The sequence below is a fragment of the Neoarius graeffei genome, chromosome 4 (genome assembly GCF_027579695.1).
Source record: "Neoarius graeffei isolate fNeoGra1 chromosome 4, fNeoGra1.pri, whole genome shotgun sequence".
NCBI lineage: Eukaryota > Metazoa > Chordata > Actinopteri > Siluriformes > Ariidae > Neoarius > Neoarius graeffei.
This window is the reverse complement of record NC_083572.1, coordinates 106,843,523-106,859,106: the sequence shown is the minus strand read 5'-3', so window position 1 is coordinate 106,859,106 and position 15,584 is coordinate 106,843,523. Positions and strand designations below refer to the sequence as shown.

The 15,584-nt window shown below is 46.7% G+C and overlaps 1 protein-coding gene across 5 annotated transcripts in view; it reads left to right on the top strand.

The window, feature by feature from the left end:
* Positions 1-14,783, top strand: part of opa1 (OPA1 mitochondrial dynamin like GTPase) — a 187,870-nt gene extending 173,087 nt beyond the window's left edge. For all 5 annotated transcript variants that reach the window (XM_060920130.1, XM_060920128.1, XM_060920129.1 and 2 more), the window contains 2 exons: positions 13,346-13,421; positions 13,503-14,783. In XM_060920130.1, the coding sequence (XP_060776113.1) occupies positions 13,346-13,410 (65 nt within the window). In that variant the 3' untranslated portion in view covers positions 13,411-13,421; positions 13,503-14,783. The remainder of the gene's footprint in view (positions 1-13,345; positions 13,422-13,502) is intronic.
* Positions 14,784-15,584: the final 801 nt, after the last annotated feature.

Genomic DNA, 15,584 nt, shown 5'->3' with positions numbered 1-15,584 from the left:
CTGAACACCCGAAAGGGATGTGTATGAATAATAATAATAATAATAATAATAATAATAATATTGGCTGGATTTTTTCCGTGGTCTATCAGATATATTCCATTCAGCTCCTCGTCTTCAACTCGTTCAGCATCATGCTAGCTGAATGGAATAGGTTGATGATGCCCTTTGTCACTAGTCACATGTACCAGCAAAATTAGCCGTCAACCTGTCCGTACATATACAACATACAATTGACATAGGGTAGACAGGACAGGAAGACAGGGATGAAAGTAAAAAGGATACACAACATGAGGAGAGATAAAGAAAAAAAAGAACCCCCCCCCCCCCCCCCCCCCCCCCCACTATGCTCCTGTCAGGAGTACAGTGTGGGAACATTTAAAAAACCTTTGCACATAAGCACACAACAACACAAGTGCACTTTAAACATGGGACTTGAGGGGGGAATCAGGGGTAAGGGGGTAGGGGAGGAGGTAATCCAGCGCAAGCAAGCAAGCAAGCAGCCGTCCGCTCCTGCAGCCATGAAGGCGCTGGTCACGCACCCGCTTGTCACACTGGGGGTAAAAATGGCGACCACGGAGAGTTAGAGAAGGAATGCGAGAGTGTCTCCCGGCAGTGACCTTCAGGGGGAAATGTTGCCTCAGCAACGGCCTGAACCGAGGCCGGTGCTGTCTTGGGAGCCAAATGTCGATAAGATATAAATTGTTTGGTCTTTCCAGACGCAGTCTTTGCACGTCCACACCGCTCGTCCATATCTGTCCATTCCGTCCATTCTATTCAAATTCATCTCCGAAAAACGTATTCTTTGCAAAGCTGAAAGCTGCTCCAAGATACCAACCATCTGATAGACCTGATAGACCACGAAAAAAAGAAGCCAGACAGTATTTAACAGTTATTCCACTAAATCGGGTCGTACATGAGCTGATCGCCGACGAGGCACGTAGCACCGAGATTGAGTGGAATAACTGTTTTATTCTCTCCACATTCACTGGATTTTGAGAAACGGAGCATTTCGCAAATTCGATCAATAAAAACTTTATACAAAACATCCGACAAAATCATTTCCACTTAGAATGTAAACAAACCGGCGAAATGACAGGAGCAATTTGTGAAAAACGCGATGGTAATAGTTCTTGAAAAACAAATAAAAAAGGTATGTTCTTACAGGGTTTTTTCTAGAAAAATTTAGTATGAGGGCGCTCACCATAGCGAGGGGGGGGGGGGGGAGATGGTGCCGGTTGTCCCCCCCCGCCGTGCAAAGCCTTTGAAAAATGCTCCAATGGGACATTCTGAGTATCTGAGAGGGAAATTGGAACAAATTGTCTGTCAACATTGAAAAAGAAAGAAGTAATCTTCTTCTGCCCCGGACAGTCTTTGGCTTTCTTCCGCTTCGTGCCGCAGGATGACATCTTTAAATGCCCAAGTGTCAACAAAAACAACTCGCGAACTACTTCTGTCAAAAGCTCCCGCGCCGGTGGGTGAAAGGTCATTCAGTCTCGAGAAATCTCGCTCTACAAGTCAGCTGACCTTGTATGTAACCCATGTCAAATCTCGCGAGAGCAGCCGTGACAAGTAAACAACTAAACAACATGGCGCCTCAGTCTGGAAAACGCCAATTTGGATTGTTTTTGCACCGTCTGGCGGTGTATCTACTATGATTGGAATATTTTTGGAGCAATTATAACGTATTTGATGATCAGACACATTGTCACGTAGTGTTGCTGGGATGTTTTCACGGAGTCGGTAAGGGGGCGCACGCCAAGAGTAAGAGGGCGCAGCGCCCCTGTTCCCCCGTTTAGACGAAAGCCTGTTCTTACCATCAAATACTTTCATTCCATGTTTTGTTGCTTTATTTTTGGGGAATTTTGTTTTCAAGCAGTTTTTATTTCGTCCTCGGTTGGTTCAGTAAGCTGCTCCGCCATTTTGTTTTTCTTCTTTAAGGATTTTTGGTGGTTGGCAAACCAACTTAAAGGTGCATTAGCGCCACCAACTGGGCTGGAGTGTGGAACAGGAGATGCTGGGGAGGGGGAACAAAACTACTATATTCTTTTAGCTTTTTCTGTTTCTTTTAAATACTTGATAAAGTGATGTCAAGTCAGGTATGTGTGCCACCATTTTGTTTTTCTCTACTCATGGTATATGAGCTGATATCCTAGTAGTAGAGTAGCCAATCAGAGCGCATGATTGCTCATATAGCCAGTGAATGTGGATAGAATAATATTTAAATCATCAGTGTTGTTGTAATGAAGTGGAGTTCCGGTTGCTTCTCCAACGTTGATTTATTTTCCTAAAAGCAGCACATTGTGAAACGTTTCCTTCCTCACGTAATACGGCAAGTTGCCAACATTTAAGGTCTTTCATTTATTAACGAGTGACGTCTCGTACTCTTTTGACGTTAATACGACAAAAAAAAAACCCTGTTGCCGAGCAACCGTGAAGATGACATAAAGTTACAGGTTTAGTGTAAAAGCACCGACACTGGAGACTCCTTCCGTTAACGTTAAATAGACGCATCCTTACGTGAAGAAAACGTCACGCGTTTACGATCTGTTCACCCGGAGAGTCGACTTGTTGCTATGGAAACGCACGAGTGCATTCAGCTGTGTTACTGTCCGAAAATTCCGACCAGTCAGAACGGAGAGTTCCCCAAAGCCGGGGTGTGATGCGTTATTAGAAATGTCAGGTTTATTCTGAGCGCTAAAATTGCGTCAGTCAAACAACATTTATTCAACGTTCTTCTCCGAGATTTGATTCCATGTTCCTTCCTGGTGAAAAACGCACGGCGGCGGTGATGACTCGGTCCTCGGAGACACGCCTCCACCTGAACCCGCTCTCCGTCTCTTTGGTGTGAAAGCGTGACAGGAGAAACGTTCCCTTCTTTGCTTTTGTCTCCTGCACTTCCTGCGTCTGGGCCGAGTGTGTGCATGACATCAGCTGTGTGTGTTTTCACGCTTCCACTCGGCACGCACCTCTCTGCGTTTGCACACTTTTATATCCCTGGATCTAATCAGCAGCTGCTGTGTGAGCCGACTGTACGTGTCTTATCAGAGCGCGGTGTGGAGACGTGTGTGTGTTAGTTATCTTCTAGACGTGACTCGGACAAAGAGGATACACCAGAGTTCTGCTCCGCGCCGGTCAGAGTTTCAGAGATGGTTTGATTTTCCTGTGTGCTGCCCGAGTCCTGACCGCTCAGAGAAAAACCCGGGGATTTCTGATTGATATAAACACTGACTTCTCTTCCACTCGCTCCAAACCCCGACCGCTTTAATCCCACAGCGCCGTTCTTCCAGTTCTGGAATCTGATTGGTCTGAAGGTGTTGATTAATTTTCTCTAACAGCAGCTCTGATAAATTTATTCTTCACTTTCTCATCGTGTGATGTGGCAGTTTGATGGAGGGAGATTTTGATGGTTAATTCTTTCTGAAATTGAAGTGTTTCTGAAAAAAACGGGACGCTCCGGGACCTCCGGCTTTAGGGTTTAGGCTTTCGGGTTCTCTCCCTCTCTCTCTGTCTCTCTCTCTCTCTCTCTCTCTCTGTCTCTCTGTCTGTGTGTGATAAATAAATCCAGACATTTTCTTACAAGGTATCCGTGGAGAGAAACGTCTGGCATCATCGTCTTGTAAAGGGGATTTTTATGGATTTATTCTCTACCGTAAATTTATTGTGCTGCATCCGGAAAGGCCGAACACATCCGGCACATTCTGAGATCTAAAATACGGATCTGTATGTGATCCGTGTCCAGCCTTTTGGCCTCGTCAGTCTCTCTCCATCACTCCCACTGATGGGAAAAGCATGTGTGATTCGCTAATTTAGTCTGTCTCTCTCTCTCTTGCTTTCTTTCTGTCTCTCACTGTCTGTCTGTCTCTCATTGTCTCTTTCTTGCTCTTTCTGTCTCTTTCTTGCTCTTTGTCTCTCTCCCACTGTCTTTCTGTCTCTCCCACTCAGTCTCTCTCTCACTCTCTTTCTGTCTGCTTGTCACTCTTTTTCTGTCTGTTTCTCTGTCTCTCGCCCTTTTTCTTCTGTCTCTCTGTTTGTCTCTCTTTGTCTTTCACTCTCTCTTGCTCTGTCTGTACCTCTTTCTTTGTGCATCTCTCTCTGTCTCTCTTGCTCTCTGTCCCTCGTCTCTGCATCCCGGCTCTCAGCAGTACAGTTTATAAATCTCAGCCATGTGTATAAATCCCTCACCATCCATCTGCTGCGTAAAGGAGAAGAACAGAGGGAGGATCTCTCTCTCTCTCCTGACTCATCTCGCTCTCTGTTCATTCGGAAATACTACCAACTCCTCTGAGAGTCATGTGACCCATCAGCAGGGGTTTGAGTCTTTCCCTCTGTGTCAGTGTAGACACCGGTGCCCCCCCCGACTCTCCCTCACTACATCACTCATCCGTCATGTTTCATGCGATGAGTGAATCTCAGAACCGTACACTTCCTGTTCCGCAGGATAAAAATAGAGCCGCTTCGCCGACACGCGCTCGTCCGTCACGCCGCGAGTCCTCCAGCTCGCGGTTCATTTTTGTTTGTTTTGAGTATTTTCTGAAAACCACTCATTATTGAATTCAGGTCACATTTATGCGACGGTGTGTTCGGGTCATTGTAGGTTTAAAAAAAAAGTTTCGGAGTGGGGGGAGGGGTAATATTTCAAGAAAAAATTAATAAGATACACATGAATTTACAAGGAAAAACATGGATGTTCTTACACAGTCATTTGTGAAGAAAAAGTGTCAAATTTGCGAGAGAAAGTTGCAAACTTTACAAGAAAAATGTCACGAAAAGTTGCACATTTTTGAGCGCAAAAAAGTCGCGCGCAAGTTTTTGAGGGGGAAGAAAATAAAAGTTGCACAATTTTCAAGGAAAAAAGGCGCAGAATTGCAAGGGAAAAGTCACAAACCTAAAAAAAAAACGAAGTCAAGAAAAGGTTGTGAATTTTTTTTTTTTTGAGAAAAGAAGGTGCACATTTACGAGAAAAAGTTCCAAACTTAAAAGAAAAGTTGAACATTTACAAGGAAAAAAAAAAATCAGATTTACAAGAAAAAGTCGTACATTTCCGAGAAAAAAAGGTGCAAATTTACTTCTCTAGTAAACTCAGAAATATCGTGTAAAAATACTCTGAAAATGCTTCACTTTGCAAGGCTGAATATCACCGCCGCCCCTCCCCCAGCTCTGTAATACACTATTGCCCCTTTTCCACCAAAGCAGTTCCAGGGCTGGTTCGGGGCCAGTGCTGTTTGGAACCGGGTTTTCTGTTTCCACTGACAAAGAACTGGCTCTGGGGCCAGAAAAACCGGTTCCAGGCTAGCACCAACTCTCTGCTGGGCCAGAGGAAAGAACCGCTTATGTCAGCGGGGGGGCGGAGTCAGTAAGACCAACAACAATAACAAGACCGCGAAAGATCGCCATTTTTAAGCGACGAGAAGCAGCAGCTGTACAAATGTGAAGTAATTTATTGTTGTTGTTGCCGCTGCTGCTTCTTCCGTGTTGTTTTTGCTTTGATATTCGCACCAAGGTTTATGCAAACATAGTGATGTAACTGACGTATACAGCGACGTAACTGACGTATGCAGCGACGTAATGACGTGGCTCCGCTTAGCCCCGCGAGCTATGGAAAAGCAAACTGGTTCTCAGCTGGCTCGCAAGTTGAACGAGTTGTGAACCAGCACCAGCACTGGCCCCGAACCAGCCCTGGAACTGATTTGGTGGAAAAGGGGTATATAATACACACTACACTGTCGTACGTTCGCATGTGGGTTCAGATATATGAGCGGAATCTGACCTTTATTAAAGAGCATTAACTCTCCGGTTTCTCTCTCCGTTCATAACGGCATCGTATTAAATACTCACCCTGTAAAAGCTTTGATGGAAACGTCGTCCTTCAAAATATCTTGACCAGAAAGAAGAGCAATGAGTTTTATTTTAAATGATAATTCTAATCATCATCTTCACAGTTTAAAAATGTGTCGCTTTCTGTAAGGAGATGTTTGTTTCATGCTTCTGGAAGAGTCTCCAGTGTCAGTGTTGGAGGACTTTTACGTCTTTCTGTGGTTTCTCAGAAGCATGCCGAGCTGCTGGGTTTTTCTTTTTTCGTCCGTTATTAACTGGGGGAAGGGGGGCTGGTGAGGGAACGAGCGTCTGTTTCGAGCTGCTGTAATGTCCGTGAGATCAGGAACCAACTTGTTTCTCGAATGTTCCACAACGTTAGATGTAACTATAAATGGATAAAAAGTATGATGTCATTTTTAGTAAATCAAAATTGTAATCATTTGACATCACTGTGGTGTGAGAGGAATAAAACACTTCGGGATGAGCTTTTACAGGAAATACATCAACATCAGGACGGTACCAGTGACTCCGCTTCATTACACCAGTCTAACTTTGATTATTTTCCTATAACAACATGACATGGTGTGTGTGGAGTGTTTAAGGTCAGAGGTGGGGTTTTGACTGACTTGTGATTATTGGAACACGCCCTGCAGTGAAGACATGATGCCTCACACATGCACGTTCTCTTTTTCTGAAACCTTCATTATAATACACACACACAGCTCTTTATTGTCCCTCAGGCTGTCTCTCAGCGATTCACTCGCCGCGCCGAGTGTGTAATTAAGTGTTTATTAAAGGACAGGAGTGAGACTCGGGTAAGGAGTTACACACCTGGGCTCCTGTCAGTCTGACCTTCTGTTGTGTGTGTGTGTGTGTGTGTGTGTGTGTGTGTGTGTACTTGCATTAAATACTGAGGACTGGAAGACGTTTTTTACCAATAGATTTCGGACGTTTTTTGGGAAGCGGGGACGTTTTGTCTGGTCCTCACTTCTTCAGAGGGCTGTTTGAGAGCTAAGACTTAGTTTCAGGTTAGAATGAGGTTTGGGGTAGAGTTAGGGTAAGGGGTGAGGTTAGGGATTTAGTTATGATGGTTAGGGTAAGGGGTGGGGTTAGGATTAGGAATAAGGTTGGGGGGTTAAGGTTGGGGATTGGGGGTAAGAGAGGTTAGGGTTAAGGATTAAAGGTTTGGAGAGGTTAGGGTAAGGGATTGGGGAATGTGGAGGTTTGGGGTTAGGAATTGGGAGTGATAGAGGTTAGGGTAAGTGATTGGTGGAGGGGTAGGGTTAGGGTTAAGTATAGAATTAGTGTAGGGTAGGGGTAATGGAATAACTCTCCTATGCGCAGGCCTGTTGGAGTTTGGGGGTGAAAAGAGAGGACCTGGTGAGGTGAAGGCCTGGGATTGAACCTGCGACCTTCTGGTGGATGGGCTACCATTTACCTTGTTGAGCTAAAAATCCTCTCATGAGATACATGCTCACTAAGTGATGAAAGAGAGGGGGTTGGGTTAGGGTTATGGGTAGAGAAGAAGGAGAAATACTAACTCTGTTTCAGGTAGGGGATGGGTGAGTGGTAGAGGGTGGGTGGGGTTAGGATTAGAAATAAGGTTGGGAGGGGTTAAAGTTTGGGATTGGGGTGAAAGTGGTTACGGATTGGGAGCATGAGATGGTAGGGTTCGGGATTAAGGGTTTGGAGAGGTTAGGGTAAGGGATTGGGGGATGGGGTTGTGGAGGGTTGGGGTTAGGAATTGGGAGTGGGAGAGGTTTGGGTTGGCAATTAGGTGATTGGAATGGTTAAGGTAAGTGATTAGGGGAGGGAGGGGTAGGGGTTGGGAATGGAAGGGGTTGGGAATGGAAGGGGTTGGGGGGTAGGGAGTAGGAGAGGTTTGGGTTGGGGGTAGGGAGTAGGAGAGGTTTGGGTTGGGGGGTAGGGAGTAGGAGAGGTTTAGGCTGGGGGGGTAGGGAGTAGGAGAGGTTTGGGTTGGGGGGTAGGGGGTTGGAGGGAGGTAGGGAGTAGGAGAGGTTTGGGTTGGAGGGAGGTAGGGAGTAGGAGAGGTTTGGGTTGGAGGGAGGTAGGGAGTAGGAGAGGTTTGGGTAGAGAGGAGTAGGAGAGGTTTGGGTAGAGAGGGAGTAGGAGAGATTTGGGTAGAGAGGGAGTTGGAGAGGTTTGGGTAGAGAGGGAGTTGGAGAGGTTTGGGTAGAGAGGGAGTTGGAGAGGTTTGGGTAGAGAGGGAGTTGGAGAGGTTTGGGTAGAGAGGGAGTTGGAGAGGTTTGGGTAGAGAGGGAGTTGGAGAGGTTTGGGTAGAGAGGGAGTTGGAGAGGTTTGGGTAGAGAGGGAGTTGGAGAGGTTTGGGTAGAGAGGGAGTTGGAGAGGTTTGGGTAGAGAGGGAGTTGGAGAGGTTTGGGTAGAGAGGGAGTGGGAGAGGTTTGGGTAGAGAGGGAGTGGGAGAGGTTTGGGTAGAGAGGGAGTGGGAGAGGTTTGGGTAGAGAGGGAGTGGGAGAGGTTTGGGTAGAGAGGGAGTGGGAGAGGTTTGGGTAGAGAGGGAGTGGGAGAGGTTTGGGTAGAGAGGGAGTTGGAGAGGTTTGGGTAGAGAGGGAGTTGGAGAGGTTTGGGTAGAGAGGGAGTGGGAGAGGTTTGGGTAGAGAGGGAGTGGGAGAGGTTTGGGTAGAGAGGGAGTGGGAGAGGTTTGGGTAGAGAGGGAGTGGGAGAGGTTTGGGTAGAGAGGGAGTGGGAGAGGTTTGGGTAGAGAGGGAGTGGGAGAGGTTTGGGTAGAGAGGGAGTGGGAGAGGTTTGGGTAGAGAGGGAGTGGGAGAGGTTTGGGTAGAGAGGGAGTGGGAGAGGTTTGGGTAGAGAGGGAGTGGGAGAGGTTTGGGTAGAGAGGGAGTGGGAGAGGTTTGGGTAGAGAGGGAGTGGGAGAGGTTTGGGTTGGGGATTGGGAGAGGGAGAGGTTGTGTAGGGTTTAGGGCTGGAAGTTGGGTATGGAGATTCGGGTTGGGGATTGGATGGGTTAGGATTGGGGTAAATGTTGGGATTGGGGGTGGGGGAGGGTAATTAATGGGATGTAAAAGGCCCCCTGTATGGTAGAGAATTAAAATAGTTATAACCAGTGTTGAGTGCTCGTGTACATAAAAGTGCTCCAAACCATAAAATCACAATCAAAGGTACAATAATTTCCACCACTCATGACAAATAAATAAATATCTATCTATCTGTCTGTCTGTCTGTCTATTTGTCTGTCTGTCTGTATAAGCGCAATTAGGACAAAGGGGGTTAGTAAGGGGTCACCGGTTTAAAAAAAAAAAAAAGATAATTCAAGGAGGAAAGGGTTTGGGTTATTTTTGATATTTTTGGTTACAGCCCTGATCCCATAAAGAACTGATGGAAGTGTTTATTATTATTATTATTATTATTATTAAGAGGTGTGTGTGTGTGTGTGTGTGTGTGTGTTTACTGTCAGTATCAGAATCCTCTCTACACGTCTTCCTTCAGCTCTGGAATCTCCTCGTCTCCTGACGGAGTGTGTTTTTGTTTTACCCTCCTGTTGAACCCGTGGTGGTGAGTCGTCTCCTGTTGCGCCTCATCAGCATCTGTTTTACAGATAAGCTGTGTGTGATTTGTAGCGTCGCTGCCACAGTGTCGCGCTGTTGACATGTTGGTTTATGTTCCATCATCATGTTGCCCCCCCCAAACCCCCCCCCCCCCCCCCCCGCTGTGGTTGCTGCTGTTGTGTCTCGAGGGTTTTATTGTCTGGATTTTCAGAAATCACAATTTCTTAGTTTTCAGAGAAGAGTGAGTGCTCTCTCTCTCTCGCGCTCTCTATCGCTCTCTATCCATCTTCCCCTGCTCTCCCCCTCCATCTCCCCCCTCGCTGTCTCTCTCTCCCCTTATGTCTCTCTCTCTCCTGTCTCTCTCTCTGTCTCTCCTCATGTCCCTCTCTCTCTCCCCATCTCTCCCCTTCTCTCTCTTGCTCCCCCATCTCTCTCTCTCTCTCCCCCTCCCCATCTCTCCCCCTCCCCATCTCTCCCTGTCTCTCTCTCTGTCTCTCCTCATCTCTGACTCTATCTTTCCCTGTTTCTCTGTCCCATCTCTCTCTCTGTCCTGTCTGTCTCTCTCCTCATGTCTTTCTGTCCCATCTCTGTCTCCTGTCTCTCTCTCCCCCTTCTCTCTCTCTATCCATCTTCCCCTGCTCTGCCCCTCCATCTCCCCAAGCTCTCCCCCTCTCTTGCTGTGTCTCTCTGTCTGTTGCTGTCTCTCCCCATCTCTCCATCTGTGTGTCTCCCTCTCTCTCCCATCTCTCTTTCTCCTCATGTCTCTCTCTCTCTCTCCCTTCTCTCTGCCTCTCTCTATCCATCTCCTCCCTGCTCTCCCCCCTCTCTCGCTGTCTCTCCCTCTCCCCATCTCTCTGGCTGTCTCTTTGTCTCTCTCTTGCTCCCCCATGTCTCTCTCCTTATGTCTCTTTCTCTGTCCATCTCCCCCCTCTCTCGCTGTCTCTCTCTCTCCCTCCCCATCTCTGTCTTTCCTTGTCTCTCTGTCCCATCTCTCTCCTCTCTCTCTCTCCTTTCTGTCTCTCTCTCATCCAGTTTCTTTGAGATTTCACAGAGCCTCACACCAACACTGAGCTCCCCCCGATTTTCTAATGTGAGCGTCTGGAATAAACTGTTGCCATATTTTTCATTTCTTTCTTTTTCCTTTCTTCTCCCCGCTGGCCGTGCTCGTTGATGGTGGATGCTGAAGGGAAGCTGTTACAGAACTCGGGGGGGGATTGAGTTCGAGTTCCGTTCACTTCCTTCAGCTCCTGGGTTCTATCCCACACGCCCCGACTCTGCCCGTCTTTCATTCTTTCCTTTCTGCTGTCTGTGTTTTCTCCTTGGCCACTGTTTCACACTCTAATTACAGGTCAATTAAAGGCTCTCTCCCCGAGCCGGCCCCCGGGGCCCTGAGCACCGCAGAGAGAGAGAGATCAGGCAGGAGCCTCTTTTCAAACAGGGGCTGAGGAGGAACCCTGAAAGGAAAAAGGAGGGTTGGGGGGGGTGGATGAGGGGCTTCTGGGATCCAGGCCAGAGGATTATGGGAATATTCATGACCAGATAAAGAGATGGGACTCATGAATGGATGTGTCCAGCAGCTCATCTCTTGGGTAAACAGCAGCATAAATGGGGTTTAGATCCTGCACCGGGACGCACAGGACCGCCCGACTGTTCGCGTCTCTTTCCCCCGTCACGTTTCCGTCAGGATGAAAAGAAACGCTACTGTCTGACATCTTACGCTCTGGATAAACAGATGGTGAAAAGGAATAAATGTCTGTTTCTCACAGACGCATTAAACCAGAGCACAGACGCAAACGTGTCTGCTGTCCGTCAGAGCCGCGGCTTCGGGGTTTTCTTTTCAAGCTGAAAGAGTTGGGAGACTGAAATGTGCTGGGGTGTGTGTGTGTGTGTGTGTTATAGGAAACTAATCAGTGTTGGAGTGGTGTGATGTAACAGAGTTACTGTTTCCACAGTGAAGTGTTTTATTCCTTTTATACCACAGCAGCTCGCAAACCCTCACAGTGCTTCATCATTAATGAAGGACATGAGTTCTAATCAGTTTAATGTCCAGGGAACAAGTTACTGTGAGCATTCGCTCTCTTACAGCCCTCTTTTCCTCTCTCCTCTCTCTCTCTCTCTCTCTCTCTCTCTCTATATATATATATATATATATATATATATATATATATATATCCCTTGCTTTCTTCAACTCTCACGCTCTCTCTTTCTGTCTGTCACTGTCTCTCGCTCCCTTTCTTTATCTTTCTCTCTCGTTCTCTCTCTCCCTTGCTCTCTCTCTCTCGTTCTTTCCCTCCCTTGCTCTCTTTCTCACTCTCTCGCTCCCTTTCTTTCTCTCTCTCTCTCACTCCCCCTCTTTCTGTGTCTCTCTCTCTTTCACTCCCTCTCTCTCACTCCCCCTCTTTCGGTCTCTCTCTCACGCCCTCTCTCTCTCTGTCTCTCTCTCTCTCCCACTCTTTGTGTCTCTCTCTTTCTGTCTCTCTCTCTTGCTCCCTCTGTTTCTCTGTCTCACGCTTTCTCTCTGTCTCTCTCTTGCTCCCCCTCTTTCTCTGTCTCTCCCTTGCTCCCTCTTTCTGTCTTGCTCCCGCTCTCTCTTTCTCTCTCCCACTCTGTCTCGCGCTCTCTTTTTTCTCTCTCTCTCTCGCTCCCTTTCTTTCTGTATCTCTTGCTCCCTCTATTTCTGTGTCTCCCCCCCCCCCCCCATTAGCTTGTCTTGTCACCAAGAAACTCCTGAAGATGACAGAAATGTTCCAGCTTCAACTCTTGTGCTGACACTGGAGACTCCTTCCCTCCTTCTCAACGCTTTGTAACGGCGCTGTGGCATGGGTTTACATCCCGCTTGCTTCAGTGATTTTGACGTTCCATCATCGCAGGTCGGGATGAGAGAGTTAGCGTCGAACCTCCAGCTCCCTGAGCTTCAGGTGTCGGGTATTTTGTCATCGTGCCGTTCTCTCAGGACAATCCTCGTCCAGCTCAAGTTTCAGCTGCGCACCTGTCGCGTCGTCGCGTCCCCTCTCCGGCCTTAATGCCTTCATTACCCTCCCTAATCTCCAGCATCTCGCTCTTTCATCTGCTCACAGCGCCGTATCAAAGCCCGGCCTTTCACCGCTACCTGCCAGAAAAGTGTCCGCGTGTAAGCGTGTGGAGTTGTGTTTCAGAGAGGGTCGTCGTCCCCCCCCGCACACGTGTATGCGTGGGTGTGCGTGAGGACTCCGGGGGGTGTTGAGTTTCAGACCACAGAGGTGTCAGAGCGTCCACAAAGGCTGTCTTAGTGCTTTCATCCTTCACCTCTCAGGAGAAAGGGGAACCCCGGGACCAGAATGGTTATAAAGCGGCTGCACGAGCCTCACACCACCGTATTACATTACACACACACACACACACACGAGCTGGTTGTCCATGTGAAAAGCCGAGTGAACCACCGTGGTTGCTTACAACCCAAAAATATCACTCGTATCCCAAATAAACATTTTTAACCAACCCTTTTTTTTTTTTAATATTAAATATATATTTTTCTTCAATCATTTCATCTTACTGATTAGAATCAAAGCAGGCTGAATCCATACCCTGAGAAATAACGCTCTACATTCCAGTAGAACAAAAGTAATGGCGCCCTATATAGCTGCAGTGGCCGAGCTGCATTATTGGAACGTTTCCATCACTTAGAGTTGCGGATCGTGCCATCACTTTCCAGCCTCATGTCCGTGTAATAATCTCATGTTGCGGAGTGTGTTCCCCATTCCCAGCCCTGTCTGAGCTCACCCTCCTCCTCCTCCTCCTTCATATTTCACCTTTTTCTCCCTCACTCTCATTTACATCGAGCGAATCCGAATTGGCCAAATATTCCATGAACAACAACAGATCAGATTCGGCAAGTAAACTGCGTGGTGGGCAGCTAACGGGGGGGAAAGACGGGGAAAGGTCGGGGGAGGGGGAGGGGGTAATGTGGAGCTGGAGCTGTAATGAAATGTTTCTGAAATGTTTTGCAGAAAAAGTGCGAGAAATCCAGGAGAAACTTGAAGCCTTCATCGAAGCTCTGCACAAGGAGAAGTAGTGCAGCAGCAGGTACGTGGTTCGTTTCTCACACGCCGACGTTTCAGCGAAACGAAATATTAAGTCCTGATCTCGAGTCACTGTGTGTTACAGAAACTGCAGACGCCATCGAAGCTCTCCGAGAGGAATGCAGTGGTCCGAGAGGACGCGTTCACCCTGCTGCTGATCTCCTACTTTTAAACACACACACACACACACACACACACACACACTTGAGGCATGACAGAATTTTGGCTCTCGTCTTTAAATCCCGCCCTTGGTGTGTAAGATCATGTTCGGGTTCCGTCACACAGCTCTGCTTCATTCTGTCCTCCTGCAGCGTCTAATCACCGGCGTCTGATCTCATCATCAGACGTGTTACACACACACACACACACACACACACACACACACACACACACACAAACATATCTACACACTCACAGACATACGAATATATACACACGGACAGAGAACGACAGATGTGTATGTGTACACACACACAGGCAGAGAAACATACAAATGTACACACACACACACACACACACACACACAGATGGACAGAGAAAGACAGATGTGTTCTCACACACACACAAGCAGAGAGACACAAACTTCCAGACCCAGACAGACAGACAGCTTTTGTGTATTCTCTCCTCCCTCGTTTCCCCTCAGTCCGTCTCCCGCACTCGTCTCTCCTCGTCTTTGCGTTTTTAATTGCAGTGTTGTTTATTCCAAGCCCTCGTGCTTCACCTCACATGCTCTTCATGTCCCAGATAAAACGTTCCACGTTTCTCTCTCTCTTTTATTCTCGTGCACTTCTTTGGCCAGCCGTCGCTCCTCGCTTAATGAGGACGTGATCATTATTGCGATTTCACACACTGTTGGTGAAATATCACTGCGAGTGTGACGTTTGTGTAATTAGCATGTGGCGTGTTCTTTATTTAAAAAAAAAAAAACACAACCGCTTCATGCTTTCTACCGAATTTCACACACAGTGCTGTTCTTTCTCCTGCAGTGAATATAAAGATGATTCATTCTGCTTTACCCGTGTCATCACACCTCTCTTCTCATCTTTTATTCGTTCATTCATTCGTTCATCCCCAGCCATTCTGTACATTTCGATAATCCCTCACTCTCCTACCGACATGAAGGAATATTCTGTATTCCACACTTCATCTGTATAAACAGGTAAATATACAGTGCATCGTTAACGCGTAGAAGCGTACGCTCACGTTCCGCGGCTCTAACGTCGTTTCTCCTCTGTTGTAGATTGTAACGTTTGCATGCCGTATGCCGTCGGGTTAATTTATTACATTGGTGTTGAAGGTGAAATATTAATTCAATGCTTTTGGATTCGAGTCATGGAAATAAAAAAAAAAAGGTGAGAAAAGGAGACGAGTCGTGTTTATGGTGTTTCAATTTCACTATAATTATATTTCTATGCAAAAAAAGACTTTCTACAAACACTATAGTACACTTGTGTTATAAAGCATTCATAAGGCATTTATTATTATTATTATTATTATTATTAGTGGTTAGCATGATGAATTTGTAACAGTAAAGAAATCCAGGCCAATATTTTTAATGCAAATCAGACTAAATGTCACACACTGAGTAACCTGGGGCTGTGTTTTTATTTATATATATATATACACACACACACTACCGTTCAAAAGTTTGGGGTCACCTAGACAATTTTGTGTTTTCCATGAAAAGTCACACTTTTATTTCCCACCATAAGTTGTAAAATGAATAGAAAATATAGTCGAGACATTTTTCTGGCCATTTTGAGCATTTAATCGACCCCACAAATGTGATGCTCCAGAAACTCAATCTGCTCAAAGGAAGGTCAGTTTTATAGCTTCTCTAAAGAGCTCAACTGTTTTCAGCTGTGCTAACATGATTGTACAAGGGTTTTCTAATCATCCATTAGCCTTCTGAGGCAATGAGCAAACACATTGTACCATTAGAACACTGGAGTGAGAGTTGCTGGAAATGGGCCTCTATACACCTATGGAGATATGGAGCACTTGCATGTGACGTCACAGCCGATCCAGATTGTGACAGACGCCATCTTGTCGGTCAAACGCCATATTTCCGCCTTCTACTTCTGCTTCTACTTCTGCCTTTTCTTCTGGAAAACCCTACTATATACAATTCTACTACAACAGCTGCGGCTACAAGCTCTCCCTACCT